The following is a 22,916-nucleotide window of genomic DNA, read 5'->3' on the forward strand; positions in this document are numbered from 1 at the left end:
GCTCTCCTTCTCCATAGTGCTCTCCTTCATCCAGTGGTACTCTTCCCCTTCTCCATAGTGCTCTCCTCTATCTAGTGGTGTTCTTCCCCTCTCCATAGTGCCCTCCTCTCTAGTGGTGCTCTTTCCATTCTCCATAGTTCTCTCCTCTATCAGGTGGTACTCTTCCCCTCTCCATAGTGCTCTCCTCCATCCAGTGGTGCTCGTCCCCTTCTCCATAGTGCTCTCCTCTATCTAGTGGTGATCTTCCCCTCTCCATAGTGCCCTCCTCTCCAGTGGTGTTCTTCCCCTCTCCATAGTGCTCTCCTCCATCCAGTGGTACTCTTCCCCTTCTCCATAGTGCTCTCCTCTATCTAGTGGTGATCTTCCCCTCTCCATAGTGCCCTCCTCTCCAGTGGTGCTCTTCCCCCTCTCCATAGTGCTCTCCTCTATCTAGTGGTTCTCTTCCCCTCTCCATAGTGCTCTCCTCAGTCCAGTAGTGTTCTCCCCCTCTCATTAGTACTCTACACCCTTCAGTACTGCTCTCTTTCTCCATAGTGCTCTCCTCCATCCAGTGATGTTCTTCCCCTCTCCATAGTGCTCTCCTCTCCAGTGGTGCTCGTCCCCTTCTCCATAGTGCTCTCCTCTATCTAGTAGTGTTCTTCCCCTCTCCATAGTGCTCTCCTCCATCCAGTGGTACTCTTCCCCTTCTCCATAGTGCTCTCCTCTATCTAGTGGTGATCTTCCCCTCTCCATAGTGCCCTCCTCTCCAGTGGTGTTCTTCCCCTTCTCCATAGTGCTCTCCTCTATCTAGTAGTGTTCTTCCCCTTCTCCATAGTGCTCTCCTCTATCTAGTGGTTCTCTTCCCCTCTCCATAGTGCTCTCCTCAGTCCAGTAGTGTTCTCCCCCTCTCATTAGTACTCTACACCCCTCAGTACTGCTCCCCCTCTCCATAGTGCTCTCCTCAGTCCAGTGGTGCTCTCCCCCTCTCATTAGTACTCTACACCCTTCAGTACTGATCTCTTTCTCCATAGTGCTCTCCTCCATCCAGTGATGTTCTTCCCCTCTCCATAGTGCTCTCCTCTCCAGTGGTGCTCTTCCCCTTCTCCATAGTGCTCTTCTCCATCCAGTGGTGCTCTCCTCTATCTAGTGGTGCTTTTCCCCTTCTCCATAGTGCTCTCCTCTATCTAGTGGTTCTCTTCCCCTCTCCATAGTGCCCTCCTTTATCTAGTAGTGTTCATCCCCTCTCCATAGTGCTCTCCTCCATCCAGTGGTTCTCTTCCCCTCTCCATAGTGCTCTCCTCAGTCCAGTAGTGTTCTCCCCCTCTCATTAGTACTCTACACCCCTCAGTACTGCTCCCCCTCTCCATAGTGCTCTCCTCAGTCCAGTGGTGCTCTCCCCCTCTCATTAGTACTCTACACCCTTCAGTACTGCTCCCCCTCTCCATAGTGCTCTCCTCCATCCAGTGATGTTCTTCCCCTTCTCCATAGTGCTCTTCTCCATCCAGTGGTGCTCTCCTCTATCTAGTGGTGCTTTTCCCCTTCTCCATAGTGCTCTCCTCTATCTAGTGGTTCTCTTCCCCTCTCCATAGTGCTCTCCTCTATCTAGTAGTGTTCTTCCCCTCTCCATAGTGCCCTCCTTTATCTAGTAGTGTTCTTCCCCTTCTCCATAGTGCTCTCCTCTATCTAGTGGTGTTCTTCCCCTCTCCATAGTGCTCTCCTCTATCTAGTAGTGTTCTTCCCCTCTCCATAGTTCTCTCCTCCATCCAGTGGTGTTCTTCCCCTCTCCATAGTGCCCTCCTTTATCTAGTAGTGTTCTTCCCCTCTCCATAGTGCTCTCCTCCATCCAGTGGTGCTTTTCCCCTTCTCCATAGTGCTCTCCTCTATCCAGTGGTGCTCTTCCCCTCTCCATAGTGCTCTCCTCTGTCCAGTGGTGCTCTTCCCCTCTCCATAGTGCTTTCCTCCATCCAGTGGTGCTCATACCCTCTCCATAGTGCTCTCCTCTATCCAGTGGTGCTCATACCCTCTCCATAGTTCTCTCCTCTATCCAGTGGTGCTCTTCCCTCTCCATAATGCTCTCCTCTGTCCAGTGGTGCTCTTCCCCTTCTCCATAGTGCTTTCCTCCATCCAGTGGTGCTCATACCCTCTCCATAGTGCTCTCCTCTGTCCAGTAGTGTTCACCCTCTCTCATTAATACTCTACACCCCTCAGTACTGCTCCCCTTCTCCATAGTGCTCTCCTCCATCCAGTGGTGCTCTTCCCCTCTCCATAGTTCTCTCCTCTATCCAGTGGTGCTCTTCCCCTCTCCATAGTGCTTTCCTCTGTCCAGTGGTGCTCTTCCCCTTCTCCATAGTGCTTTCCTCCATCCAGTGGTGCTCATACCCTCTCCATAGTGCTCTCCTCTGTCCAGTAGTGTTCACCCTCTCTCATTAATACTCTACACCCCTCAGTACTGCTCCCCTTCTCCATAGTGCTCTCCTCCATCCAGTGGTGCTCTTCCCCCTCTCCATAGTGCTCTCCTCCATCCAGTGGTTCTCTTCCCCTCTCCATAGTGCCCTCCTCTCCAGTGGTGCTCTCCCCCTCTTCTTAGTACTCTACACCCCTAAGTACTGCTCCCCTTCTCCATAGTGCTCTCCTCCATAGTGCTCTCCTCTATCCAGTGGTGCTCTTCCCCCTCTCCATAGTGCTCTCCTCTATCCAGTGGTGCTCTTCCCCTCTCCATAGTGCTCTCCTCCATCCAGTGGTGCTCTTCCCCTCTCCATAGTGCTCTCCTCCATCCAGTGGTGCTCTTCCCCTCTCCATAGTGCTCTCCTCTATCTAGTGGTGTTCTTCCCCTCTCCATAGTGCTCTCCTCTATCCAGTGGTGCTCTTCCCCTCTCCATAGTGCCCTCCTCTCCAGTGGTGCTCTCCCCCTCTCATTAGTACTCTACACCCCTCAGTACTGCTCTCCTTTTCCATAGTGCTCTCCTTCATCCAGTGGTACTTTTCCCCTTCTCCATAGTGCTCTCCTCTATCTAGTGGTGTTCTTCCCCTCTCCATAGTGCCCTCCTCTCTAGTGGTGCTCTTTCCATTCTCCATAGTTCTCTCCTCTATCCAGTGGTACTCTTCCCCTCTCCATAGTGCTCTCCTCCATCCAGTAGTGCTCGTCCCCTTCTCCATAGTGCTCTCCTCTATCTAGTAGTGTTCTTCCCCTCTCCATAGTGCTCTCCTCCATCCAGTGGTGCTCGTCCCCTTCTCCATAGTGCTCTCCTCTATCTAGTAGTGTTCTTCCCCTCTCCATAGTGCTCTCCTCTATTCAGTGGTGCTCTTCCCCCTCTCCATAGTGCTCTCCTCTATCTAGTAGTGTTCTTCCCCTCTCCATAGTGCTCTCCTCTATCCAGTGGTGCTCTTCCCCTCTCCATAGTGCCCTCCTCTCCAGTGGTGCTCTCCCCTCTCATTAGTACTCTACACCCCTCAGTACTGCTCTCCTTCTCCATAGTGCTCTCCTTCATCCAGTGGTACTCTTCCCCTTCTCCATAGTGCTCTCCTCTATCTAGTGGTGTTCTTCCCCTCTCCATAGTGCCCTCCTCTCTAGTGGTGCTCTTTCCATTCTCCATAGTTCTCTCCTCTATCAGGTGGTACTCTTCCCCTCTCCATAGTGCTCTCCTCCATCCAGTGGTGCTCGTCCCCTTCTCCATAGTGCTCTCCTCTATCTAGTAGTGTTCTTCCCCTCTCCATAGTGCTCTCCTCCATCCAGTGGTACTCTTCCCCTTCTCCATAGTGCTCTCCTCTATCTAGTGGTGATCTTCCCCTCTCCATAGTGCCCTCCTCTCCAGTGGTGCTCTTCCCCCTCTCCATAGTGCTCTCCTCTATCTAGTAGTGTTCTTCCCCTTCTCCATAGTGCTCTCCTCTATCTAGTGGTTCTCTTCCCCTCTCCATAGTGCTCTCCTCAGTCCAGTAGTGTTCTCCCCCTCTCATTAGTACTCTACACCCTTCAGTACTGCTCTCTTTCTCCATAGTGCTCTCCTCCATCCAGTGATGTTCTTCCCCTCTCCATAGTGCTCTCCTCTCCAGTGGTGCTCGTCCCCTTCTCCATAGTGCTCTCCTCTATCTAGTAGTGTTCTTCCCCTCTCCATAGTGCTCTCCTCCATCCAGTGGTACTCTTCCCCTTCTCCATAGTGCTCTCCTCTATCTAGTGGTGATCTTCCCCTCTCCATAGTGCCCTCCTCTCCAGTGGTGTTCTTCCCCTTCTCCATAGTGCTCTCCTCTATCTAGTAGTGTTCTTCCCCTTCTCCATAGTGCTCTCCTCTATCTAGTGGTTCTCTTCCCCTCTCCATAGTGCTCTCCTCAGTCCAGTAGTGTTCTCCCCCTCTCATTAGTACTCTACACCCCTCAGTACTGCTCCCCCTCTCCATAGTGCTCTCCTCAGTCCAGTGGTGCTCTCCCCCTCTCATTAGTACTCTACACCCTTCAGTACTGATCTCTTTCTCCATAGTGCTCTCCTCCATCCAGTGATGTTCTTCCCCTCTCCATAGTGCTCTCCTCTCCAGTGGTGCTCTTCCCCTTCTCCATAGTGCTCTTCTCCATCCAGTGGTGCTCTCCTCTATCTAGTGGTGCTTTTCCCCTTCTCCATAGTGCTCTCCTCTATCTAGTGGTTCTCTTCCCCTCTCCATAGTGCCCTCCTTTATCTAGTAGTGTTCATCCCCTCTCCATAGTGCTCTCCTCCATCCAGTGGTGTTCTTCCCCTCTCCATAGTGCCCTCCTCTCCAGTAGTGTTCTCCCCCTCTCATTAGTACTCTACACCCCTCAGTACTGCTCCCCCTCTCCATAGTGCTCTCCTCAGTCCAGTGGTGCTCTCCCCCTCTCATTAGTACTCTACACCCTTCAGTACTGCTCCCCCTCTCCATAGTGCTCTCCTCTCCAGTGATGTTCTTCCCCTTCTCCATAGTGCTCTTCTCCATCCAGTGGTGCTCTCCTCTATCTAGTGGTGCTTTTCCCCTTCTCCATAGTGCTCTCCTCTATCTAGTGGTTCTCTTCCCCTCTCCATAGTGCTCTCCTCTATCTAGTAGTGTTCTTCCCCTCTCCATAGTGCCCTCCTTTATCTAGTAGTGTTCTTCCCCTTCTCCATAGTGCTCTCCTCTATCTAGTGGTGTTCTTCCCCTCTCCATAGTGCTCTCCTCCATCCAGTGGTGCTTTTCCCCTTCTCCATAGTGCTCTCCTCTATCCAGTGGTGCTCTTCCCCTCTCCATAGTGCTCTCCTCTGTCCAGTGGTGCTCTTCCCCTCTCCATAGTGCTTTCCTCCATCCAGTGGTGCTCATACCCTCTCCATAGTTCTCTCCTCTATCCAGTGGTGCTCTTCCCTCTCCATAATGCTCTCCTCTGTCCAGTGGTGCTCTTCCCCTTCTCCATAGTGCTTTCCTCCATCCAGTGGTGCTCATACCCTCTCCATAGTGCTCTCCTCTGTCCAGTAGTGTTCACCCTCTCTCATTAATACTCTACACCCCTCAGTACTGCTCCCCTTCTCCATAGTGCTCTCCTCCATCCAGTGGTGCTCTTCCCCTCTCCATAGTTCTCTCCTCTATCCAGTGGTGCTCTTCCCCTCTCCATAGTGCTTTCCTCTGTCCAGTGGTGCTCTTCCCCTTCTCCATAGTGCTTTCCTCCATCCAGTGGTGCTCATACCCTCTCCATAGTGCTCTCCTCTGTCCAGTAGTGTTCACCCTCTCTCATTAATACTCTACACCCCTCAGTACTGCTCCCCTTCTCCATAGTGCTCTCCTCCATCCAGTGGTGCTCTTCCCCCTCTCCATAGTGCTCTCCTCCATCCAGTGGTGCTCTTCCCCTCTCCATAGTGCCCTCCTCTCCAGTGGTGCTCTCCCCCTCTTCTTAGTACTCTACACCCCTAAGTACTGCTCCCCTTCTCCATAGTGCTCTCCTCCATAGTGCTCTCCTCTATCCAGTGGTGCTCTTCCCCCTCTCCATAGTGCTCTCCTCTATCCAGTGGTGCTCTTCCCCTCTCCATAGTGCTCTCCTCCATCCAGTGGTGCTCTTCCCCTCTCCATAGTGCTCTCCTCTATCTAGTGGTGTTCTTCCCCTCTCCATAGTGCTCTCCTCTATCCAGTGGTGCTCTTCCCCTCTCCATAGTGCCCTCCTCTCCAGTGGTGCTCTCCCCCTCTCATTAGTACTCTACACCCCTCAGTACTGCTCTCCTTTTCCATAGTGCTCTCCTTCATCCAGTGGTACTTTTCCCCTTCTCCATAGTGCTCTCCTCTATCTAGTGGTGTTCTTCCCCTCTCCATAGTGCCCTCCTCTCTAGTGGTGCTCTTTCCATTCTCCATAGTTCTCTCCTCTATCCAGTGGTACTCTTCCCCTCTCCATAGTGCTCTCCTCCATCCAGTGGTGCTCATCCCCTTCTCCATAGTGCTCTCCTCTATCTAGTAGTGTTCTTCCCCTCTCCATAGTGCTCTCCTCCATCCAGTGGTGCTCGTCCCCTTCTCCATAGTGCTCTCCTCTATCTAGTAGTGTTCTTCCCCTCTCCATAGTGCTCTCCTCTATTCAGTGGTGCTCTTCCCCCTCTCCATAGTGCTCTCCTCTATCTAGTAGTGTTCTTCCCCTCTCCATAGTGCTCTCCTCTATCTAGTAGTGTTCTTCCCCTTCTCCATAGTGCTCTCCTCTATCTAGTGGTGATCTTCCCCTCTCCATAGTGCCCTCCTCTCCAGTGGTGCTCTTCCCCTCTCCATAGTGCTCTCCTCTATCTAGTGGTTCTCTTCCCCTCTCCATAGTGCTCTCCTCAGTCCAGTAGTGTTCTCCCCCTCTCATTAGTACTCTACACCCCTCAGTACTGCTCCCCTTCTCCATAGTGCTCTCTTCCATCCAGTGGTTCTCTTCTCCTCTCCATAGTGCTCTCCTCAGTCCAGTAGTGTTCTCAACCTCTCATTAGTACTCTACACCCCTCAGTACTGCTCCCCCTCTCCATAGTGCTCTCCTCAGTCCAGTGGTGCTCTCCCTCTCATTAGTACTCTACACCCTTCAGTACTGCTCTCTTTCTCCATAGTGCTCTCCTCCATCCAGTGATGTTCTTCCCCCTCTCCATAGTGCTCTCCTCCATCCAGTGATGTTCTTCCCCTCTCCATAGTGCTCTCCTCTCCAGTGGTGCTCTTCCCCTTCTCCATAGTGCTCTTCTCCATCCAGTGGTGCTCATACCCTCTCCATAGTGCTCTCCTCTATCTAGTGGTGTTCTTCCCCTCTCTATAGTGCTCTCCTCTATCTAGTGGTGCTTTTCCCCTTCTCCATAGTGCTCTCCTCTATCTAGTGGTTCTCTTCCCCTCTCCATAGTGCCCTCCTTTATCTAGTAGTGTTCATCCCCTCTCCATAGTGCTCTCCTCCATCCAGTGGTGTTCTTCCCCTCTCCATAGTGCTCTCCTCTATCTAGTGGTTCTCTTCCCCTCTCCATAGTGCCCTCCTCTCCAGTAGTGTTCTCCTCCTCTCATTAGTACTCTACACCCCTCAGTACTGCTCCCCTTCTCCATAGTGCTCTCCTCTATCCAGTGGTGTTCTTCCCCTTCTCCATAGTGCTCTCCTCTATCTAGTGGTTCTCTTCCCCTCTCCATAGTGCTCTCCTCCATCCAGTGGTGTTCTTCCCCTCTCCATAGTGCTCTCCTCTATCCAGTGGTGTTCTTCCCCTCTCCATAGTGCTCTCCTCTATCTAGTGGTGTTCTTCCCCTCTCCATAGTGCTCTCCTCTATCTAGTGGTGTTCTTCCCCTCTCCATAGTGCTCTCCTCTATCTAGTGGTTCTCTTCCCCTCTCCATAGTGCTCTCCTCCATCCAGTGGTGCTCGTCCCCTTCTCCATAGTGCTCTCCTCTATCTAGTGGTGTTCTTCCCCTCTCCATAGTGCTCTCCTCTATCTAGTGGTTCTCTTCCCCTCTCCATAGTGCTCTCCTCTCCAGTAGTGTTCTCCCCCTCTCATTAGTACTCTACACCCCTCAGTACTGCTCCCCCTCTCCATAGTGCTCTCCTCTATCTAGTGGTTCTCTTCCCCTCTCCATAGTGCTCTCCTCAGTCCAGTAGTGTTCTCCCCCTCTCATTAGTACTCTACACTCCTCAGTACTGCTCCCCTTCTCCATAGTGCTCTCCTCTATCTAGTGGTGTTCTTCCCCTCTCCATAGTGCTCTCCTCTATCTAGTGGTTCTCTTCCCCTCTCCATAGTGCTCTCCTCTATCTAGTGGTTCTCTTCCCCTCTCCATAGTGCTCTCCTCTCCAGTAGTGTTCTCCCCCTCTCATTAGTACTCTACACCCCTCAGTACTGCTCCCCCTCTCCATAGTACTCTCCTCAGTCCAGTGGTGCTCTCCCCCTCTCATTAGTACTCTACACCCTTCAGTACTGCTCTCTTTCTCCATAGTGCTCTCCTCCATCCAGTGATGTTCTTCCCCTCTCCATAGTGCTCTCCTCTCCAGTGGTGCTCTTCCCCTTCTCCATAGTGCTCTTCTCCATCCAGTGGTGCTCTCCTCTATCTAGTGGTGCTCTTCCCCTTCTCCATAGTGCTCTCCTCTATCTAGTGGTTCTCTTCCCCTCTCCATAGTGCCCTCCTTTATCTAGTAGTGTTCATCCCCTCTCCATAGTGCTCTCCTCCATCCAGTGGTGTTCTTCCCCTCTCCATAGTGCCCTCCTCTCCAGTAGTGTTCTCCCCCTCTCATTAGTACTCTACACCCCTCAGTACTGCTCCCCTTCTCCATAGTGCTCTCCTCCGTCCAGTGGTGTTCTTCCCCTCTCCATAGTGCTCTCCTCTATCCAGTGGTGTTCTTCCCCTTCTCCATAGTGCTCTCCTCCGTCCAGTGGTGTTCTTCCCCTCTCCATAGTGCTCTCCTCTATCTAGTGGTGTTCTTCCCCTCTCCATAGTGCTCTCCTCTATCTAGTGGTTCTCTTCCCCTCTCCATAGTGCTCTCCTCCATCCAGTGGTGCTCGTCCCCTTCTCCATAGTGCTCTCCTCTATCTAGTGGTGTTCTTCCCCTCTCCATAGTGCTCTCCTCTATCTAGTGGTTCTCTTCCCCTCTCCATAGTGCTCTCCTCTCCAGTAGTGTTCTCCCCCTCTCATTAGTACTCTACACCCCTCAGTACTGCTCCCCCTCTCCATAGTGCTCTCCTCAGTCCAGTGGTGCTCTCCCCCTCTCATTAGTACTCTACACCCTTCAGTACTGCTCTCTTTCTCCATAGTGCTCTCCTCCATCCAGTGATGTTCTTCCCCTATCCATAGTGCTCTCCTCTCCAGTGGTGCTCTTCCCCTTCTCCATAGTGCTCTTCTCCATCCAGTGGTGCTCTCCTCTATCTAGTGGTGCTTTTCCCCTTCTCCATAGTGCTCTCCTCTATCTAGTGGTTCTCTTCCCCTCTCCATAGTGCCCTCCTTTATCTAGTAGTGTTCATCCCCTCTCCATAGTGCTCTCCTCCATCCAGTAGTGTTCTCCCCCTCTCATTAGTACTCTACACCCCTCAGTACTGCTCCCCTTCTCCATAGTGCTCTCCTCCATCCAGTGGTGTTCTTCCCCTCTCCATAGTGCTCTCCTCTATCTAGTGGTGTTCTTCCCCTCTCCATAGTGCTCTCCTCTATCTAGTGGTGTTCTTCCCCTCTCCATAGTGCTCTCCTCTATCTAGTGGTTCTCTTCCCCTCTCCATAGTGCTCTCCTCTATCTAGTGGTTCTCTTCCCCTCTCCATAGTGCTCTCCTCTATCTAGTGGTTCTCTTCCCCTCTCCATAGTGCTCTCCTCAGTCCAGTAGTGTTCTCCCCCTCTCCATAGTGCTCTCCTCTATCTAGTGGTTCTCTTCCCCTCTCCATAGTGCTCTCCTCTATCTAGTGGTGTTCTTCCCCTCTCCATAGTGCTCTCCTCTATCTAGTGGTTCTCTTCCCCTCTCCATAGTGCTCTCCTCAGTCCAGTAGTGTTCTCCCCCTCTCATTAGTACTCTACACCCCTCAGTACTGCTCCCCCTCTCCATAGTGCTCTCCTTTATCTAGTGGTGTTCTTCCCCTCTCCATAGTGCTCTCCTCTATCCAGTGGTTCTCTTCCCCTCTCCATAGTGCTCTCCTCTCCAGTAGTGTTCTCCCCCTCTCATTAGTACTCTACACCCCTCAGTACTGCTCCCCCTCTCCATAGTGCTCTCCTTTATCTAGTGGTGTTCTTCCCCTCTCCATAGTGCTCTCCTCTATCCAGTGGTGTTCTTCCCCTCTCCATAGTGCTCTCCTCTATCTAGTGGTTCTCTTCCCCTCTCCATAGTGCTCTCCTCTATCTAGTGGTTCTCTTCCCCTCTCCATAGTGCTCTCCTCTATCTAGTGGTTCTCTTCCCCTCTCCATAGTGCTCTCCTCTCCAGTAGTGTTCTCCTCCTCTCATTAGTACTCTACACCCCTCAGTACTGCTCCCCTTCTCCAGTACTGCAGTCTTGTGTCCAGTAGTGTTCTCCTCCTTGCTATAACTCCCACCATTATGGATTCGGGAGGGAGCACTGACCTCTGCTGAGGTTTTTGGTGTCTGAAGGTTCTTCTGAGAGGCCCTCCTTGGGCGGAGACTGGCCATGAACCTTTCACACTTCTCCCCATGGTCAGGTCCTCTCTCTTTTTGACTATTTGATATGCTCCTATGTGTTTAATCTCTCCCCACAATATGGCCGCCTTCTCCTGCCTGGGCTTTTATTACTTCCTATGAGTCATTGCTGACCTCTGATCTATAGACCCTCACGACTGACCGTCCCCATCATGAGGCCTTATGGGTAGCTATAGGAATACCCCAGGTCACACCATCCTTCTCTGCTTTCATGCCATGGCCGCCATTTTGCCTGGTTCATGCTATTTGCACTGAAAGGTTTGGGTTGACCCCGAGTTGATGCGATTGTCCCCATGTTATCTGATGTCTCAGGTTCCTCTAGTCTGGGCCCTGGAGAGGGATAATACCCCCGAACTACGTACAGTCCTATGAAAAAGTTTGGGCACCCCTATTAATCTTAATCATTTTTAGTTCTAAATATTTTGGTGTTTGCAGCGGCCATTTCAGTTTGATATATCTAATAACTGATGGACACAGTAATATTTCAGGATTGAAATGAGGTTTATTGTACTAACAGAAAATGCGCAATATGCATTAAACCAAAATTTGACCGGTGCAAAAGTATGGGCACCTCAACAGAAAAGTGACATTAATATTTAGTAGATCCTCCTTTTGCAAAGATAACAGCCTCTAGTCGCTTCCTGTAGCTTTTAATCAGTTCCTGGATCCTGGATGAAGGTATTTTGGACAAACAATTCAAGTTCAGTTCAGTTAGATGGTCGCCGAGCATGGACAGCCCGCTTCCAATCATCCCACAGATGTTCAATGATATTCAGGTCTGGGGACTGGGATGGCCATTCCAGAACATTGTAATTGTTCCTCTGCATGAATGCCTGAGGATTTGGAGCTTTGGTGTTTTGGATCATTGTCTTACTGATATATCCATCCCCGGCGTAACTTCAACTTCGTCACTGATTCTTGAACATTATTCTCAAGAATCTGCTGATACTGAGTGGAATCCATGCGACTCTCAACTTTAACAAGATTCCCGATGCCGGCATTGGCCACACAGCGCCAAAGCATGATGGAACCTCCACCAAATCTTACAGTGGGTAGCATGTGTTTTTCTTGGAATGCTGTTTCTTTTTGGACGCCATGCATAACGCCTTTTTTTATAACCAAACAACTCAATCTTTGTTTCCAAAATGAAGCTGGCTTGTCCAAATGTGCTTTTTCATACCTCAGGCAACTCTATTTGTGGCGTACGTGCAGAAATGGCTTCTTTCTCATCACTCTCCCATACAGCTTCTATTTGTGCAAAGTGCGCTGTATAGTTGGCCGATGCACAGTGACACCATCTGCAGCAAGATGATGCTGCAGCTCTTTGGAGGTGTCTGTGGATTGTCCTTGACTGTTCTCACCATTCTTCTTCTCTGCCTTTCTGATATTTTTCTTGGCCTGCCACTTCTGGGCTTAACAAGAACTGTCCCTGTGCTCTTCCATTTCCTTACTATGTTCCTCACAGTGGAAACTGACAGGTTAAATCTCTGAGACAACGTTTTGTATCCTTCCCCTGAACAACTATGTTGAACAATCTTTGTTTTCAGATCATTTGAGAGCGGGCTGTCCATGTTCGGCGACCATCAAACTTAACTGAACTTGAATTGTTTGTCCAAAATACCTTCATCCAGGATCCAGGAACTGATTAAAAGCTACAGGAAGCGACTAGAGGCTGTTATCTCTGCAAAAGGAGGATCTACTAAATATTAATGTCACTTATCTGTTGAGGTGCCCATACTTTTGCACCGGTCAAATTTTGGTGTAATGCATATTGCGCATTTTCTGTTAGTACAATAAACCTCATTTCAATCCTGAAATATTACTGTGTCCATCAGTTATTAGATATATCAAACTGAAATGGCTGCTGCAAACACCAAAATATTTAGAACTAAAAATGATTAAGATTAATAGGGGTGCCCAAACTTTTTCATAGGACTGTATGTCCTAACCTGCTCACTTCTTTCTTTACTTCAAGATGTTTTTGTCAAGTTTGGCAAGGAGCACACCCTGGAGTGTCCGCTACAAGGCGAGGGCATCAGCTGGATCTGTCCACACAACGCCCGTAGCATCTGTTCAAAAGCTTCGACTCGGCAGAAGACGCTCCACCTTCCCAACCTGAGCCACAAGAAGTCCGGCCTCTACACCTGCACCAACGCCCTCCACCAGAGCTACTCCACCTACCTCCTGATAGATGAAGGTAATGACCCACCTCATCTTCCTGACCGCACCGAATATCATAAGTGGGTGGAGCCTGACCACTATCTGTGGCCTGGAGACCACACGGCCCGCAGGGAGCCACATACACTATCAGGAAGCCGAGGAGTCATGAATGGTGGCAGATCCCACAATGAAGCAGACATCACTATAGACAACTCTGCAAATTCTATAAATGAAACGAGTCGGCTCCCCTATAGCTCTAGATTTAGCAGATGCACCTGTCAGGAATCCAGGAAAGTTAGGTGGCAGTCGTATTTGGCAGTCATCCAGAGACAAGGAGGAGGAGGTGGAGCGCCCCTTGTGGGAGTCGTAGGTGCACTTACATCCATCCCTCAGACTTCTTCTTGTCTCCTCAGGACAAGATCTCTTGAATATCTCCTGCACTTCGGATTCCTACACCAGCTCCGTCCTCCACTGCTCAATGGATAAACCTTTCACCGGCCCAAGCCTTCTCAGAGTGAGGTCCTACAGGTAGGTACAAATAGTCAGGGTTATGGGGTCCCAGGGTCCTACAGGTAGATACACCTAGTCAGGGTTATGGGGTACCAGGGTCCTACAGGTAGGTACAAATAGTCAGGGTTATGGGGTCCCAGGGTCCTACAGGTAGGTACACCTAGTCAGGGTTATGGGATCCCAGGGTCCTACAGGTAGGTACAAATAGTCAGGGTTATGGGGTCCCAGGGTCCTACAGATAGGTACAACTAGTCAGGGTTATAGGGTACCAGGGTCCTACAGGTAGATACACCTAGTCAGGGTTATGGGGTCCCAGGGTCCTACAGGTAGATACACCTAGTCAGGGTTATGGGGTCCCAGGGTCCTACAGGTAGGTACACCTAGTCAGGGTTATGGGGTCCCAGGGTCCTACAGGTAGATACACCTAGTCAGGGTTATGGGGTCCCAGGGTCCTACAGGTAGATACAACTAGTCAGGGTTATGGGGTCCCAGGGTCCTACAGGTAGATACACCTAGTCAGGGTTATGGGGTCCCAGGGTCTTACAGGTAGATACACCTAGTCAGGGTTATGGGGTCCCAGGGTCCTACAGGTAGATACACCTAGTCAGGGTTATGGGGTCCCAGGGTCCTACAGGTAGATACACCTAGTCAGGGTTATGGGGTCCCAGGGTCCTACAGGTAGGTACACCAAGTCAGGGTTATGGGGTCCCTGGGTCCTACAGGTAGGTACAAATAGTCAGGGTTATGGGGTCCCAGGGTCCTACAGGTAGATACACCTAGTCAGGGTTATGGGGTCCCAGGGTCCTACAGGTAGATACATCTAGTCAGGGTTATGGGGTCCCTGGGTCCTACAGGTAGGTACAACTAGTCAGGGTTATGGGGTCCCAGGGTCCTACAGGTAGATACACCTAGTCAGGGTTATGGGGTCCCAGGGTCCTACAGGTAGATACACCTAGTCAGGGTTATGGGGTCCCAGGGTCCTACAGGTAGGTACAAATAGTCAGGGTTATGGGGTCCCAGGGTCCTACAGGTAGGTACACCTAGTCAGGGTTATGGGATCCCAGGGTCCTACAGGTAGGTACAAATAGTCAGGGTTATGGGGTCCCAGGGTCCTACAGATAGGTACAACTAGTCAGGGTTATAGGGTACCAAGGTCCTACAGGTAGATACAAATAGTCAGGGTTATGGGGTCCCAGGGTCCTACAGGTAGATACACCTAGTCAGGGTTATGGGGTCCCAGGGTCCTACAGGTAGATACACCTAGTCAGGGTTATGGGGTCCCAGGGTCCTACAGGTAGGTACACCTAGTCAGGGTTATGGGGTCCCAGGGTCCTACAGGTAGATACACCTAGTCAGGGTTATGGGGTCCCAGGGTCCTACAGGTAGATACAACTAGTCAGGGTTATGGGGTCCCAGGGTCCTACAGGTAGATACACCTAGTCAGGGTTATGGGGTCCCAGGGTCTTACAGGTAGATACACCTAGTCAGGGTTATGGGGTCCCAGGGTCCTACAGGTAGATACACCTAGTCAGGGTTATGGGGTCCCAGGGTCCTACAGGTAGATACACCTAGTCAGGGTTATGGGGTCCCAGGGTCCTACAGGTAGATACATCTAGTCAGGGTTATGGGGTCCCAGGGTCCTACAGGTAGGTACACCAAGTCAGGGTTATGAGGTCCCAGGGTCCTATAGGTAGATACATCTAGTCAGGGTTATGGGGTCCCAGGGTCCTACAGGTAGATACACCAAGTCAGGGTTATGGGGTCCCAGGGTCCTACAGGTAGATACGCCTAGTCAGGGTTATGGGGTCCCTGGGTCCTACAGGTAGGTACAAATAGTCAGGGTTATGGGGTCCCAGGGTCCTACAGGTAGGTACACCAAGTCAGGGTTATGGGGTCCCTGGGTCCTACAGGTAGGTACACCAAGTCAGGGTTATGGGGTCCCTGGGTCCTACAGGTAGGTACACCAAGTCAGGGTTATGGGGTCCCTGGGTCCTACAGGTAGGTACACCAAGTCAGGGTTATGGGGTCCCTGGGTCCTACAGGTAGATACACCTAGTCAGGGTTATGGGGTCCCAGGGTCCTACAGGTAGGTACAACTAGTCAGGGTTATGGGGTACCAGGGTCCTACAGGTAGATACACCTAGTCAGGGTTATGGGGTCCCAGGGTCCTACAGTTAGGTACAACTAGTCAGGGTTATGGGGTCCCAGGGTCCTACAGGTAGGTACATCTAGTCAGGGTTATGGGGTCCCAGGGTCCTACAGGTAGATACACCTAGTCAGAGTTATGGGGTCCCAGGGTCCTACAGGTAGGTACACCTAGTCAGGGTTATGGGGTCCCAGGGTCCTACAGGTAGGTACAAATAGTCAGGGTTATGGGGTCCCAGGGTCCTACAGGTAGGTACAACTAGTCAGGGTTATGGGGTCCCAGGGTCCTACAGGTAGGTACACCAAGTCAGGGTTATGGGGTCCCTGGGTCCTACAGGTAGGTACAAATAGTCAGGGTTATGGGGTCCCAGGGTCCTACAGGTAGGTACACCAAGTCAGGGTTATGGGGTCCCAGGGTCCTACAGGTAGGTACAAATAGTCAGGGTTATGGGGTCCCAGGGTCCTACAGGTAGGTACACCAAGTCAGGGTTATGGGGTCCCTGGGTCCTACAGGTAGGTACAAATAGTCAGGGTTATGGGGTCCCTGGGTCCTACAGGTAGGTACACCAAGTCAGGGTTATGGGGTCCCTGGGTCCTACAGGTAGGTACACCTAGTCAGGGTTATGGGGTCCCAGGGTCCTACAGGTAGGTACAAATAGTCAGGGTTATGGGGTCCCAGGGTCCTACAGGTAGGTACACCAAGTCAGGGTTATGGGGTCCCTGGGTCCTACAGGTAGGTACAAATAGTCAGGGTTATGGGGTCCCAGGGTCCTACAGGTAGGTACACCAAGTCAGGGTTATGGGGTCCCAGGGTCCTACAGGTAGATACACCTAGTCAGGGTTATGGGGTCCCAGGGTCCTACAGGTAGATACACCTAGTCAGGGTTATAGGGTACCAGGGTCCTACAGGTAGATACACCTAGTCAGGGTTATGGGGTCCCTGGGTCCTACAGGTAGATACATCTAGTCAGGGTTATGGGGTCCCAGGGTCCTACAGGTAGATACATCTAGTCAGGGTTATGGGGTCCCAGGGTCCTACAGGTAGATACATCTAGTCAGGGTTATGGGGTCCCTGGGTCCTACAGGTAGATACACCTAGTCAGGGTTATGGGGTCCCAGGGTCCTACAGGTAGATACATCTAGTCAGGGTTATGGGGTCCCTGGGTCCTACAGGTAGATACACCTAGTCAGGGTTATGGGGTCCCAGGGTCCTACAGGTAGATACATCTAGTCAGGGTTATGGGGTCCCAGGGTCCTACAGGTAGGTACAAATAGTCAGGGTTATGGGGTCCCAGGGTCCTACAGGTAGGTACAACTAGTCAGGTTATGGGGTACCAGGGTCCTACAGGTAGATACACCTAGTCAGGGTTATGGGGTCCCAGGGTCCTACAGGTAGATACACCTAGTCAGGGTTATGGGGTCCCAGGGTCCTACAGGTAGATACATCTAGTCAGGGTTATGGGGTCCCAGGGTCCTACAGGTAGGTACACCAAGTCAGGGTTATGAGGTCCCAGGGTCCTATAGGTAGATACATCTAGTCAGGGTTATGGGGTCCCAGGGTCCTACAGGTAGATACACCAAGTCAGGGTTATGGGGTCCCAGGGTCCTACAGGTAGATACGCCTAGTCAGGGTTATGGGGTCCCTGGGTCCTACAGGTAGGTACAAATAGTCAGGGTTATGGGGTCCCAGGGTCCTACAGGTAGGTACACCAAGTCAGGGTTATGGGGTCCCTGGGTCCTACAGGTAGGTACACTAAGTCAGGGTTATGGGGTCCCTGGGTCCTACAGGTAGGTACAAATAGTCAGGGTTATGGGGTCCCAGGGTCCTACAGGTAGATACACCTAGTCAGGGTTATGGGGTCCCAGGGTCCTACAGGTAGATACACCTAGTCAGGGTTATGGGGTCCCAGGGTCCTACAGGTAGATACATCTAGTCAGGGTTATGGGGTCCCAGGGTCCTACAGGTAGGTACACCAAGTCAGGGTTATGAGGTCCCAGGGTCCTATAGGTAGATACATCTAGTCAGGGTTATGGGGTCCCAGGGTCCTACAGGTAGATACACCAAGTCAGGGTTATGGGGTCCCAGGGTCCTACAGGTAGATACGCCTAGTCAGGGTTATGGGGTCCCTGGGTCCTACAGGTAGGTACAAATAGTCAGGGTTATGGGGTCCCAGGGTCCTACAGGTAGGTACACCAAGTCAGGGTTATGGGGTCCCTGGGTCCTACAGGTAGGTACACCAAGTCAGGGTTATGGGGTCCCTGGGTCCTACAGGTAGGTACACCAAGTCAGGGTTATGGGGTCCCTGGGTCCTACAGGTAGGTACACCAAGTCAGGGTTATGGGGTCCCTGGGTCCTACAGGTAGATACACCTAGTCAGGGTTATGGGGTCCCAGGGTCCTACAGGTAGGTACAAATAGTCAGGGTTATGGGGTCCCAGGGTCCTACAGGTAGGTACAACTAGTCAGGGTTATGGGGTCCCAGGGTCCTACAGGTAGATACACCTAGTCAGGGTTATGGGGTCCCAGGGTCCTACAGGTAGGTACACCTAGTCAGGGTTATGGGGTCCCAGGGTCCTACAGGTAGGTACAAATAGTCAGGGTTATGGGGTCCCAGGGTCCTACAGGTAGGTACAACTAGTCAGGGTTATGGGGTCCCAGGGTCCTACAGGTAGGTACACCAAGTCAGGGTTATGGGGTCCCTGGGTCCTACAGGTAGGTACAAATAGTCAGGGTTATGGGGTCCCAGGGTCCTACAGGTAGGTACACCAAGTCAGGGTTATGGGGTCCCTGGGTCCTACAGGTAGGTACAAATAGTCAGGGTTATGGGGTCCCAGGGTCCTACAGGTAGGTACAAATAGTCAGGGTTATGGGGTCCCAGGGTCCTACAGGTAGGTACAAATAGTCAGGGTTATGGGGTCCCAGGGTCCTACAGGTAGGTACACCAAGTCAGGGTTATGGGGTCCCTGGGTCCTACAGGTAGGTACAAATAGTCAGGGTTATGGGGTCCCTGGGTCCTACAGGTAGGTACACCAAGTCAGGGTTATGGGGTCCCTGGGTCCTACAGGTAGGTACACCTAGTCAGGGTTATGGGGTCCCAGGGTCCTACAGGTAGGTACAAATAGTCAGGGTTATGGGGTCCCAGGGTCCTACAGGTAGGTACACCAAGTCAGGGTTATGGGGTCCCTGGGTCCTACAGGTAGGTACAAATAGTCAGGGTTATGGGGTCCCAGGGTCCTACAGGTAGGTACACCAAGTCAGGGTTATGGGGTCCCAGGGTCCTACAGGTAGATACACCTAGTCAGGGTTATGGGGTCCCAGGGTCCTACAGGTAGATACACCTAGTCAGGGTTATAGGGTACCAGGGTCCTACAGGTAGATACACCTAGTCAGGGTTATGGGGTCCCTGGGTCCTACAGGTAGATACATCTAGTCAGGGTTATGGGGTCCCAGGGTCCTACAGGTAGATACATCTAGTCAGGGTTATGGGGTCCCAGGGTCCTACAGGTAGATACATCTAGTCAGGGTTATGGGGTCCCTGGGTCCTACAGGTAGATACACCTAGTCAGGGTTATGGGGTCCCAGGGTCCTACAGGTAGATACATCTAGTCAGGGTTATGGGGTCCCTGGGTCCTACAGGTAGATACACCTAGTCAGGGTTATGGGGTCCCAGGGTCCTACAGGTAGATACATCTAGTCAGGGTTATGGGGTCCCAGGGTCCTACAGGTAGGTACAAATAGTCAGGGTTATGGGGTCCCAGGGTCCTACAGGTAGGTACAACTAGTCAGGTTATGGGGTACCAGGGTCCTACAGGTAGATACACCTAGTCAGGGTTATGGGGTCCCAGGGTCCTACAGGTAGGTACACCTAGTCAGGGTTATGGGGTCCCAGGGTCCTACAGGTAGGTACAAATAGTCAGGGTTATGGGGTCCCAGGGTCCTACAGGTAGGTACAACTAGTCAGGGTTATGGGGTCCCAGGGTCCTACAGGTAGATACACCTAGTCAGGGTTATGGGGTCCCAGGGTCCTACAGGTAGATACACCTAGTCAGGGTTATGGGGTCCCAGGGTCCTACAGGTAGATACACCTAGTCAGGGTTATGGGGTCCCAGGGTCCTACAGGTAGATACATCTAGTCAGGGTTATGGGGTCCCTGGGTCCTACAGGTAGATACACCTAGTCAGGGTTATGGGGTCCCAGGGTCCTACAGGTAGATACACCTAGTCAGGGTTATAGGGTCCCAGGGTCCTACAGGTAGGTACATCTAGTCAGGGTTATGGGGTCCCAGGGTCCTATAGGTAGATACACCTAGTCAGGGTTATGGGGTCCCAGGGTCCTATAGGTAGGTACACCTAGTCAGGGTTATGGGGTCCCTGGGTCCTACAGGTAGGTACAAATAGTCAGGGTTATGGGGTCCCAGGGTCCTACAGGTAGGTACACCAAGTCAGGGTTATGGGGTCCCTGGGTCCTACAGGTAGGTACACCAAGTCAGGGTTATGGGGTCCCTGGGTCCTACAGGTAGGTACAAATAGTCAGGGTTATGGGGTCCCAGGGTCCTACAGGTAGGTACACCAAGTAAGGGTTATGGGGTCCCTGGGTCCTACAGGTAGATACACCTAGTCAGGGTTATAGGGTACCAGGGTCCTACAGGTAGGTACACCTAGTCAGGGTTATGGGGTCCCTGGGTCCTACAGGTAGGTACACCTAGTCAGGGTTATGGGGTCCCAGGGTCCTACAGGTAGGTACACCTAGTCAGGGTTATGGGGTCCCAGGGTCCTACAGGTAGGTACAAATAGTCAGGGTTATGGGGTCCCAGGGTCCTACAGGTAGGTACACCAAGTCAGGGTTATGGGGTCCCTGGGTCCTACAGGTAGGTACAAATAGTCAGGGTTATGGGGTCCCAGGGTCCTACAGGTAGGTACACCAAGTCAGGGTTATGGGGTCCCTGGGTCCTACAGGTAGGTACACCAAGTCAGGGTTATGGGGTCCCTGGGTCCTACAGGTAGGTACACCAAGTCAGGGTTATGGGGTCCCTGGGTCCTACAGGTAGGTACACCTAGTCAGGGTTATGGGGTCCCAGGGTCCTACAGGTAGGTACACCAAGTCAGGGTTATGGGGTCCCTGGGTCCTACAGGTAGGTACACCAAGTCAGGGTTATGGGGTCCCTGGGTCCTACAGGTAGGTACACCAAGTCAGGGTTATGGGGTCCCTGGGTCCTACAGGTAGGTACACCAAGTCAGGGTTATGGGGTCCCTGGGTCCTACAGGTAGATACATCTAGTCAGGGTTATGGGGTCCCAGGGTCCTATAGGTAGGTACACCTAGTCAGGGTTATAGGGTACCAGGGTCCTACAGGTAGGTACAAATAGTCAGGGTTATGGGGTCTCAGGGTCCTACAGGTAGATACATCTAGTCAGGGTTATGAGGTCCCAGGGTCCTACAGGTAGATACACCTAGTCAGGGTTATGGGGTCCCTGGGTCCTACAGGTAGATTCATCTAGTCAGGGTTATGGGGTCCCAGGGTCCTACAGGTAGATACATCTAGTCAGGGTTATGGGGTCCCAGGGTCCTATAGGTAGGTACACCTAGTCAGGGTTATGGGGTCCCAGGGTCCTACAGGTAGGTACAACTAGTCAGGGTTATGGGGTACCAGGGTCCTACAGGTAGATACACCTAGTCAGGGTTATGGGGTCCCAGGGTCCTACAGGTAGGTACAACTAGTCAGGGTTATGGGGTACCAGGGTCCTACAGGTAGATACACCTAGTCAGGGTTATGGGGTCCCAGGGTCCTACAGGTAGATACATCTAGTCAGGGTTATGGGGTCCCTGGGTCCTACAGGTAGGTACACCAAGTCAGGGTTATGGGGTCCCTGGGTCCTACAGGTAGGTACAAATAGTCAGGGTTATGGGGTCCCAGGGTCCTACAGGTAGGTACACCAAGTCAGGGTTATGGGGTCCCTGGGTCCTACAGGTAGGTACACCTAGTCAGGGTTATAGGGTACCAGAGTCCTACAGGTAGGTACACCAAGTCAGGGTTATGGGGTCCCTGGGTCCTACAGGTAGGTACACCTAGTCAGGGTTATGGGGTACCAGGGTCCTACAGGTAGATACACCTAGTCAGGGTTATGGGGTCCCAGGGTCCTACAGGTAGGTACACCAAGTCAGGGTTATGGGGTCCCTGGGTCCTACAGGTAGGTACAAATAGTCAGGGTTATGGGGTCTCAGGGTCCTACAGGTAGATACATCTAGTCAGGGTTATGAGGTCCCAGGGTCCTACAGGTAGATACACCTAGTCAGGGTTATGGGGTCCCTGGGTCCTACAGGTAGATACATCTAGTCAGGGTTATGGGGTCCCAGGGTCCTACAGGTAGATACATCTAGTCAGGGTTATGGGGTCCCAGGGTCCTATAGGTAGGTACACCTAGTCAGGGTTATGGGGTCCCTGGGTCCTACAGGTAGGTACAACTAGTCAGGGTTATGGGGTCCCAGGGTCCTACAGGTAGATACACCTAGTCAGGGTTATGGGGTCCCAGGGTCCTACAGGTAGATACATCTAGTCAGGGTTATGGGGTCCCAGGGTCCTACAGGTAGGTACACCTAGTCAGGGTTATGGGGTCCCAGGGTCCTACAGGTAGGTACAAATAGTCAGGGTTATGGGGTCCCAGGGTCCTACAGGTAGGTACACCAAGTCAGGGTTATGGGGTCCCTGGGTCCTACAGGTAGGTACACCAAGTCAGGGTTATGGGGTCCCTGGGTCCTACAGGTAGGTACACCAAGTCAGGGTTATGGGGTCCCTGGGTCCTACAGTTAGGTACACCTAGTCAGGGTTATGGGGTCCCAGGGTCCTACAGGTAGGTACACCAAGTCAGGGTTATGGGGTCCCTGGGTCCTACAGGTAGGTACACCAAGTCAGGGTTATGGGGTCCCAGGGTCCTACAGGTAGGTACACCAAGTCAGGGTTATGGGGTCCCTGGGTCCTACAGGTAGGTACAACTAGTCAGGGTTATGGGGTTCCAGGGTCCTACAGGTAGATACACCTAGTCAGGGTTATGGGGTCCCAGGGTCCTACAGGTAGATACACCTAGTCAGGGTTATAGGGTACCAGGGTCCTACAGGTAGATACATCTAGTCAGGGTTATGGGGTCCCAGGGTCCTACAGGTAGATACATCTAGTCAGGGTTATGGGGTCCCTGGGTCCTACAGGTAGATACATCTAGTCAGGGTTATGGGGTCCCTGGGTCCTACAGGTAGATACACCTAGTCAGGGTTATGGGGTCCCAGGGTCCTACAGGTAGATACACCTAGTCAGGGTTATAGGGTACCAGGGTCCTACAGGTAGATACAACTAGTCAGGGTTATGGGGTCCCAGGGTCCTACAGGTAGATACACCTAGTCAGGGTTATGGGGTCCCTGGGTCCTACAGGTAGATACATCTAGTCAGGGTTATGGGGTCCCAGGGTCCTACAGGTAGGTACAACTAGTCAGGTTATGGGGTACCAGGGTCCTACAGGTAGATACACCTAGTCAGGGTTATGGGGTCCCAGGGTCCTACAGGTAGGTACA

General features: G+C 52.1%; 1 protein-coding gene across 1 annotated transcript in view; it reads left to right on the top strand.

Moving 5' to 3' along the window:
• LOC142187317 (interleukin-12 subunit beta-like) overlaps positions 1 to 22,916 on the top strand; it is a 61,943-nt gene that overhangs the window by 1,510 nt on the left and 37,517 nt on the right. The window contains exons 2-3 of the mRNA XM_075261541.1: positions 12,518 to 12,739; positions 13,116 to 13,230. Coding sequence (XP_075117642.1) covers positions 12,518 to 12,739; positions 13,116 to 13,230 — 337 coding nt within the window. The remainder of the gene's footprint in view (positions 1 to 12,517; positions 12,740 to 13,115; positions 13,231 to 22,916) is intronic.

The sequence above is a fragment of the Leptodactylus fuscus genome, unplaced genomic scaffold (assembly GCF_031893055.1).
Source record: "Leptodactylus fuscus isolate aLepFus1 unplaced genomic scaffold, aLepFus1.hap2 HAP2_SCAFFOLD_187, whole genome shotgun sequence".
NCBI classification, from domain to species: domain Eukaryota; kingdom Metazoa; phylum Chordata; class Amphibia; order Anura; family Leptodactylidae; genus Leptodactylus; species Leptodactylus fuscus.